This window comes from Tetrao urogallus (genome assembly GCF_951394365.1).
Source record: "Tetrao urogallus genome assembly, chromosome: 27".
NCBI lineage: Eukaryota > Metazoa > Chordata > Aves > Galliformes > Phasianidae > Tetrao > Tetrao urogallus.
This window is the reverse complement of record NC_136840.1, coordinates 1,309,114-1,318,204: the sequence shown is the minus strand read 5'-3', so window position 1 is coordinate 1,318,204 and position 9,091 is coordinate 1,309,114. Positions and strand designations below refer to the sequence as shown.

Here is a 9,091-nt window from a genome sequence, read left to right as displayed (position 1 = left end):
GGTCGCAAGAATGGGAATCTTGCATGATACCACTACACCAGCGGCGCTGCTGGGTTGTGGGGTTCGTCGAATGCTTTAAATCCTCACCTCCGCTCCGCCTCTGAGCGGCCAAGGGGCGGGCATGAGGCCCGGCCCTGCACAGCACAGCTCGGCAGAGCAGCGCCATGCCGCCCCGCCGCCTCCTGCTCCTCCTGCTCCTCGCCGTTCTCTGCCCGCCGGTCCCGGGCCGCGGGGAGCAGCGCGCTGCCCCGGGGAAGATCGGTACGCAGGGACCGCTGCGGGTTGGCGGGAGGGGGGGTTCACTCTTTAATCCTAACGCTGTGCTCCGCTCTCACAGCCGTGATCGGCGGCGGCATCGGGGGGACGGCGGCCGCTTATTTCCTGCGGCAGAAGTTCGGGAGGAGCGTGCGGATCGAGTTGCTGGAGCGGGGGGAGGTGGGCGGCCGCTTGGCCACGGTGGAGATGGAAGGGGCGAGCTACGAGGCGGGGGGGTCCGTGCTGCACCCCCTCAACCTGCACATGAAGCACTTCGCCAAGGAACTGGGTGAGTATCCTGCAGCCAGTGCACGGCGGGGGGCTGCCCCTCTGCTATGGGGTGAAGGCTCCGCATCCCACCCCACGTCTCCGCCCCATAGTCACGCTCCCTGCACGGCCGAAGTCATCTCAGATCACGGCCTGGCGCTGTGTCAGATCCCGAGGTCTCGTTGGTTGCTGACAGCCCTCGTTGTGCCCTCTGATGTTGAGACACTGCAGTGGGTCGAGGGCCGCTGAAAGTCGAAGTGCTGCAGCTGGCTTCTGTGCTTGTTGGTCGCAGTTCAGGAGGAGAAGGCTCCTTTGGTGTCCTTTTATGTCAAGGTCAACCGTCTGATGGAGTGAAAGAAGCCATGCTCTGCTATCTGTTTGCATTTAAGCAAAGCTTTCCACGCTGTTTCTCACTTAGAATCATTCAGTTGGGAAAGACCTCAAAGTCCAGCCCATCCCACCGTGCCCTCTGTCCGTGTTCCTCCATGCAACACTTACCATTAAACACCTCCAGGGACGGTGACCCCCACTGCACACCTTCCTGGGCATAAACTGCTCCTAATATCCAACCCGAACCTTCCCTGGTGCAACTTAAGGTCATTACCTCTTATCCTGTTACTGCTGTGGGTGAGCAGTTGGCTGATGGTTGGGCCCAAAGGGTTTTGGGCAGTGGGGTTCCATCAGGCTGGTGGCTAGCAGGGTTCTCCATTTTGGGACCAGTTCCCTATAGGAGTTGGGATTAAGATCCTTATGGGTCCCTTCCAACTGGGGATATTCTGTGATCCTTGTGATGTGGATGATTCTTGTTCTGTAATTCAGTGGTGTGGATGTGGGACTGGAAGGTGTCTCGAGTGAGTTGGCTGACGATACTGAACTGAGAGAAGGAATTGCCTTCATCAAGAGTGGAGAGGCCTGGGCAAATCAGAGGGCTGGGCAGACCTTCACCCACGTGAAGTATAACAAAAGCAAGTGCTGATTCTGGGAAAAGAGCAGCCCTGGGTGTATGTACAGACTGGAGGAGGAGGAATGGGCAGAGTGAAGAGCCATGGTTGGACCAGATGGTCTTAATGGCCTTTTCTAAGCTTAATGATTCTCATCCTACAGCAAGCTGAACATGAGTCATGAGTGTGCTCAGGCAGCCAGAAGGGCCAGCTGTACCCTGGGGTGCATCAAACAGCATTGCTGGCGGGTTGAGGGAAGGGATTGTCCTGCTCTACACCTCAGTGGTGAGGCCTCACCTTGAGCACTGTGTGCAGTTTTGGGCACCGCAATACAGAATGGACATAAAACTGTCAGAGAGTGTCTAAAGGAAGGCTGCAGAGATGGTGAAGAACCTAGAGGGGAAATGTACGAGCAGTTGGAGTCTCTTGGTTTGCTCAGCCCAGAGAAGAGACTGAAGGGAGGTATCACTGCAGCCTGCAGGGATATTCAATGGCTCTGTGACTCACCTCTCATTAAATCACCTTTGTTCACCCTTTCCTCCAGGCCTCCCTGCTCTCCCTGTCCCTGGCAACCTCATGGGCATCTATAACGGAGAGGAGTTCGTCTTTGAGGAGAGCAGCTGGTACATCATCAACATCCTCAAGCTGCTGTGGCACTATGGGTTCAGCCCCCTGCGGATGAACATGTGGGTGGAGGACATCTTGGACAAGTTCATGCGGTAAGGCAGCTGCTCAGCCGTGTTCACGAGTGGCAGAAACGTTAGGGGAGGTCGTGGAGGGGGATGGTTGATGGGAAAGGTGAATGAGAAGGTTGGCACGAGTCTGCCGTTCTGTTTTACCTGCTGCTGAGCTGCAAAAACTGGTGAAATCACCCAACTGAAGAACAATTCTCTGGTTGTCCACTGCTGCCCAACCTTTCCTAAGGAAAAAGGTCAAGATTGGTGCTGTCACCTTGTTAGGGGCACTAAAAGAGGCAGTGTGCTGGTGGCGGGTTAGAGATTGCACTGTCCATTGGACTTTAGCACCTGGGTGCTAGAGATCCTTGGATTTGTAACTGCACAAAGTGCTTTTATCAGGAAAGGTGAGCAGATGATCATTTTAGGCCCTTGGAATTTAGGCTGGAAGGAGGAGCGCTGCTGCTCCAACCAAACACCGTGAGGCTCTTGGGAGTCCTACGCCAGAAGGCACGCGAAGTTCTCCTCAGCTTCCAAGGGCCACAGAGATAATCAGCAGCAACTGAACGCTTCCGTTCCCTTCCCAAGATAAGAGTGCCTTGGGTAACCCACATGTGGTGTAGCTGTTAGATGCATTTCCTTGTCTCTGGTTAAAGGATCTATCGCTACCAGACACACGACTACACCTTCAGCACTTACGAGCGCCTCTTCCACGCCCTTGGAGGGAATGACTTCACCCAGATGTTTAACCAAACCATCGATGAAGCCATGCAGAAAGCCAGCTTTTCCCAGAAGTTCATAAATGAGATGGTCTGTCCGGCCATGAGGGTCGATTACGGGCAAGGTGTCAACATCAATGGTTTCGTAGGTGAGCATCTTGGTGTGCTTCAGGTGACGCCGTGTGCTTTGGGATTCCTGCTCCCTGGGCTGGGCAGATGCTGGCAGCAACGTATTTATTCCTGCTGCAGAACAATTCCTCCTACTGTTAAGCAGCACCCTCCCTTGCTGGGTTACTGGGTTACTCTGGCAAGCGAGCAATTGCTTGCTAACATGACCTACTTAGCCCTTGTCCTCATTCAAGCTCCGTGTCCCGTTGGGATGTTTTCTCCTTTCATTTTCCACGTGATGTTTTGAGTGGTCCCCTACAAAACAGTGCTGAACAAGCAGTGCTAATGATTGTGGTTTCCTTGTAGGTGCCGTGTCTCTGGCAGGGGCAGGATCAAGCCTTTGGTCAGTGAAAGGGGGAAACAAACTTGTCTGCACTGGTCTTATTTACGCCTCGAAAGCAGATGTTATCGCTGGTACAGTTGTGTCTATAGAGCCCAAAATCAAGAAGAGATCCACAGGTGGGTCCCGTTTGCTTTCCCTTTGGTGGGGGGAGGAATAGCCAGCTCTGGCAGCTACACACTGACCTTTGCTCCTGGCAGACCAAAGCAACAGCCTGGGCTTTCTTTGGTCTTTTACAATGAAAACTGTGCTCTGTTTAAAGCCTCAGATCACAGCCCTGCCATCAGCTAATCTTATACTGCTCAAACAAGCCTTGGTTCACAGCAAGGCATAATCACAGAATCACAGAACAGCCAGGGTTGGAAGGGACCTCAAGGATCATGAATCTCCAACCCCCCCTGCCTCATGCAGGGCCACCAACCTCCACGTTTAATGCTGAACCAGGCTGCCCAGGGCCCCATCCAACCTGGCCTTGAACACCTCCAGGGATGGACGGGGCATCCACAGCCTCTCTGGGCAGCCTGTGATGGCAATCAAAACATGTTTGTCAGAAGTACAGCTGAGGTGGAACAGCATCACTGAGCTCTTCACCCCTCCTGTCTTCCCCAGGGGACCCAGTTCACCTCTACCACGTCACCTACGACACGCCGTCAGGACAGACAGGGGACATCTATGACATCGTTGTCATTGCTGCTCCTCTCAACCGCAAAATAGCCAACATCACCTTCAAGAACTTCAGCCCTCCGGTCCCAGAGTTCTCCAGTCCTTACCAACAGACCGTGGCCACATTTGTGCACGGCCGCTTAAACGCCTCTTTCTTCGGTTACCGGGACCCATCCGCCTTTCATCTGGGTGCCATTTTCACTACAGAAAATCCCAAACTGTTCATCAACAGCGTGGGGATCGTATCTCCTGTGGAAAACAGAGGCAGCGAAGAAAAGCCACCCTTGCAGTCAGCAGTCTGGAAGATATTCTCAAAGGAAGAGCTCACAAAAGAGCAGATGAACTTGCTTTTCTCCTCCTACGACTCCGTCAAGGTGAAGAAGTGGCTGGCATACCCCCATTACAGCCCCCCAAATAAATTCCCACCTATCATCCTCCATGACAACATCTACTACCTGAATGGCATCGAGTGGGCTGCGAGTGCCATGGAGATGAGCTCCATTGCAGCCAAAAACGCCGCGCTGCTCGCCTACCACCGCTGGTACGGCAACGCAGACAAGATCGACCAGGAAGATTTGTATGAGAAACTGAAAACAGAGCTTTGAGCTGAGCGCCACCACGACCCCCAGAGATACAGGTCGTGTGCTGAAGGTGTGTAGTCGCAACTAAAAGGAATAAAGGAGGAGCTGGGATGGTGTGATTTTATTCTAACTTCTCACTTAGCATCGGAGGAGGAGGAAACATCCAGCCAGCTCCAGACACAAGCTGACTTGAACTGCTGTCACAAAGTGGGGGGCACTTCCCCAAGTGGGCTGGCCCTCCCTCAAGCAAAGCCTTCAATCTGTCCCTCTGTAAGATAACCAAGGTGTTTTAAATGCCATATTGACCCTAAAGTGTCCTTCAGATCCTACCGAGCCCAGGATCTGCATCACTGTGATTAACTGAGCGTTGCTCCCTTAGACCTTGCATGTCGCTTTGCCTCTCTGGATATCTCTCCATTGGGGGGGGAAATAAGCCTGCTTCTTAGCATTAAATCTCTCTGCCTCCACTTTTTTAAAAGGGTATATCGAGGAGCCCTTGGGGTGGGACTGGTGCAGGGGAAATGGTGAACACGTTCTTTACTTTCATTCAGAACAAGTTCTGCAGCTGGGGGAAGGAGGAGAGAGAAGAACAGAAGCAGACCTGTGCAGGAGTTGCCAAAACAAGTGGAAAACAGGCAAAACACACAGAGCCTGTACTTCTCTTCCATCAAGTTTTGGAAGCGTCAGCTGCTTGGATGACCTAAAAACGACAGCAGGGCAGCAGTAGTTTGTAGCAGATAAACTCTTCTGCCCCATGACTGGATCTAATATTGCTGAACCTCACCCACGTCTAACTATGCAGTAAATAGGATGTTGCCATTACAAACAGAAGTAATGCACTGGTTTGAATATAAGCCAGAGGTGTTGCCTTGAACTGGTGCCTGTGTCACTCGCGTGGTGCTGTTTTGGTGCTGTCTCTCAGAGCTGCTGCTTGGTCCTCCATCAACAGAGCTCTCCTGTACCAGCAAGATGTGCTTGCTTAGCTCAAATTCTCACTAACAAGCCTCCACTAGGCATTGCCTCACACTTGCTGTGCTGGGAAAGATGAACACACTTGATTAAAGCTAAACTGCAGGACTTGCACAGAGATTAGCAACCTCACTGCTGGTCTGCGCGTGCTGGAACACGATTCAGCTCTTAGAAGCTTGCTGGTGCCTTGGGGTCAGTGCTTTGTTCTGTCTGCTTCACCCCCTGGGCTGCTTGGAGGCAACCAGAACAACCAAAAACACTTTTGCCTCAGCACAGAGGTGAAGATCACCATGAGGTTGCAGGCAAACACTTTAGCTGGAGAGATATTTCAGTCCCCTCCACTCTTTACAGAGCAATGCCAGAAATAGAAGTGTCACAGCCTGTTATTTATGGGGGGGGAAAAGATACAGGCAGTAACATCTGAACATCTGCTGGAAGAAATGAAACTGCCTGAAAGTCCTCCCCCCCAGCTTTAGAGCTGACACTGACACACTGCTGCACTCACACAATTAACTGCCCCAGGCTTCAGTTACACCAAGTACAGCTTACACAGGGTTACACCAACCAGTACAAAATTTATTTAACAAAAAAAATAAGCTTACACTTGTGGTTGCTTCACTAGATTCGAGTGAGTAAACAAAACATAAAGGGTCGGGTCCCTACGGGGTTCCTCTGCCACTATACTCGTTCCAAAGCTTCCAGCATGATGATGCTGTTTCCTCGTATTACCTACAAAGAGAAGTTGGCAGTAAGAGGTGAGATGAAGCACATTGTTACCCACAGCACAGAAGGTTCTCTTTCCCTCTGTCTTTTCCTCCCGAAAAGCTGCACAGCACACACAGCTCCAAGAACTGAAGCGAATCACGGAACTGTAGGGGCTCGTGGCAGCAGTCAGCCTGCTGTAAAAGGCTCCTGCAGGAGGGTGGTGACAGAAAAGGTGGATGAGAAGCTTGACACAAGACAGCAACGCGTGCTTGTGACCTCACAGCCAACAGCATCCCGGGCTGCAGCAACACAGGGGTGGCAGCAGGCAGGGAGGGGTTTGTCCCCCTCTGATTTGTCCTCCTGCATCCAAGCCTGTGGCCCTCAGTACAGGAGGGATGTGGGGCTGTGTGACAGGGTTCAGAGGAAAGCCATGAGGATGCTCAAAGGGCTGGAGCACATCTCCTGTGAGGCTGTGACAGGCTGAGGGGGCTGGGCTTGTTCAGCAAAAGCTATGAACACACATCACTGGGGTCTTCCAGTACTTTAAGGGAGCTTATAAACAGAAGAGAGAGTGACTTTTTACATGAGTAGATAGCGATGGGACAAGGAGGAATGGTCTTAAACTAAAAGAGAGGAGATTTAGGTTAGATGTCGGGGGGAAATTCTTCCCCATGAGGGTGGTGAGGTGCCGGAGCAAAGGAGCTTCGGGTTCCCCGTTCCTAGAGGTGTCCAAAGCCATGGATGGGCACTGGTAGGCCTGAGCTGGAGGGAGGCACACAGCCCAGGGCAGGAGGTGGGACTGGGGGGCTGTAAGGTCTCCCTCAACCCAACCATACTGTGATGCTACAACCCCCAGCTCCCCCAGCACTCACCACCATGCCGATGTTGTTCTGCTGCCCGCCGGGTGCCATTTCCACGCACTCATCGATCACCAGGTTCATGAAGGGGTCGAAGCCCCGCAGGATCCCCTGCACGTGGCGGCCGCCATTTAACTTCACTACGAGAAACGGGATCATTGCGAACCAATGGGGGGGGATGGGGTGGGAATCAGCTCAAAGGGCAGCGTCAGAAGGAAGGGGACCCGGGGCTGCGTGCCTGCGGGGGCAGCTGGAGCTCAGAGGGCAACACCTCCCCCCCTCTCCCCCCCGTACGGCAGTGCGACTCACGTGACAGCTTCTTGTCCATGAACCTGCAACGAGAGCGGAACAGGAGGAGGCCGCGTCAGTGTGGGGTCGGGGCCGCCATCGCTGCGAGCCTCACCGGACCCGGACCCGGACCCGGACCCGGACCCGGACCCGTGACCCTCCCGTGCCGCTGGGACCACCTCAGACCCCGCTGCTCCCCCTCAGCCCCCCCGCGGCCCGCCTCTCACTTCTTCAGCTCGGGTGGATGCGCTTTGCTCATGGCGTCTCCTCAGCGCCGCTGCCGCTCGCGCCGCGCTCTGACGTCATCACGTCGCCCGCTTAGCCAATGGAAGCCCCGCCCCTCTTCCCGCCACCCCTCGCGCCTCGCCGGCAGCCAATAAGAGCGCTCGATAGGGGGTGCGCATGCGCGCTGGGAGAGGTTCCCGGCTCGCGCACAAGCAGTGGCGCCATCCAGCACGTGCGTGGGAACCCGCAGCTCTGCTGCGCAGCATGGGCTGCACTGCGTGCACACCGCACTGCACGCCCAGCACACGCATCGCATTGCACGCACACTGCATTGCACGCCCAGCACAGCACACACACTGCACTGCATGCACACCGCATTGCGCTGCATGCACACTGCACTGGATGCCCAGCACACACACACTGCTCACACAGCACACTGCACCACATTGAATGCACACTGCATTGCACACCCAGCACAGCACACACACTGCACTGCATGCACATTCACTACAGCACACACACTGCACCGCATGCACACCACACTGCATGTCCACTATAGTATGCCTCATTGCACCTGTTACACCTCATTGCACGCTGTTGTACACGCACTGCAATGCATGCATGCCATTACACACACACTATATTGCATATGCACCATTGCACTGCCACTACACTGTATGCATACTGCTGTACACCCACTTTGTTGCACCCACAGGAATCACCCCATGCCTGTGCAGTAATCCCCGGTTGCACCCACCTTGCATGCACACAAAGGCACTGCCCCACACACTGCAAGTCCTGCATGGCTCACTGTGCACTTTGCACGCCTGCATGGTTCACTCTGCACACCTTGCACAGCCGTCAGCTCACAGCTTGCACGTCTGCACCCTGCACACTTTGCACACTTGAACACCGTACCCCACGCCCTGCAGAAGCACTGCCCCACACCTTGCACACCTGCACCCCACCCTATTGCAGAAGCACCCCCTGCTCACTGCACGCTTACACCCAGCACCCCAAACTGCCACACACCTTGCACATCTGCATGGCTCGGCCACCACAACTTGCACAGCTCACCCCACGCACTAAACATTTGCATGGCTTGCTCTGCACACATTGCACAGGTGTCACCCCATGCCTTGCACACCTGTGCCCCATCCACCCATACATCCATACAAACTGCACACCCCATCATCCCATCCCTTCCAAAGCTTCACCCCATACACTGCATGCTTACATGGCTCGCCCCACACCCCATAGCTTGCACACCTGCACGCCATACCTTGCGCAGCCATCGTCCCCCACTTTGCACACCTGCACCCTCTCTATACATTGCACATTTGCACGGCTCATCCCTACACACTGCACAGCCATCACCCCATACCTTGCACACACCCACCCCATGCACTGCACTGCCACTACCCTACACCTTGCACACC

General features: G+C 54.4%; 2 protein-coding genes across 3 annotated transcripts; one reads left to right on the top strand and one right to left on the bottom strand.

Annotated features, from left to right (window-relative positions):
- Window positions 1-164: 164 nt before the first annotated feature.
- Window positions 165-4,632, top strand: PCYOX1 (prenylcysteine oxidase 1; the record flags this gene model as incomplete). Its single annotated transcript, XM_079547471.1, has 6 exons — window positions 165-261; window positions 338-544; window positions 2,008-2,182; window positions 2,794-3,005; window positions 3,331-3,483; window positions 3,974-4,632. 6 exons carry the CDS (start codon window positions 165-167, stop codon window positions 4,630-4,632), a joined length of 1,503 nt encoding a protein of 500 aa, XP_079403597.1.
- Window positions 4,633-6,255: 1,623 nt separating this feature from the next.
- SNRPG (small nuclear ribonucleoprotein polypeptide G) lies at window positions 6,256-7,686 on the bottom strand (the record flags this gene model as incomplete). 2 transcript variants are annotated; one of them, XM_079547339.1, is made up of 4 exons in its annotated part: window positions 6,256-6,306; window positions 7,155-7,279; window positions 7,449-7,471; window positions 7,655-7,686. In XM_079547339.1, 4 exons carry the CDS (start codon window positions 7,684-7,686, stop codon window positions 6,256-6,258), a joined length of 231 nt encoding a protein of 76 aa, XP_079403465.1. The 2 variants fall into 2 exon arrangements, with proteins under 2 accessions (XP_079403465.1, XP_079403466.1); XM_079547340.1 differs by having other exon boundaries at window positions 7,158-7,279.
- Window positions 7,687-9,091: the final 1,405 nt, after the last annotated feature.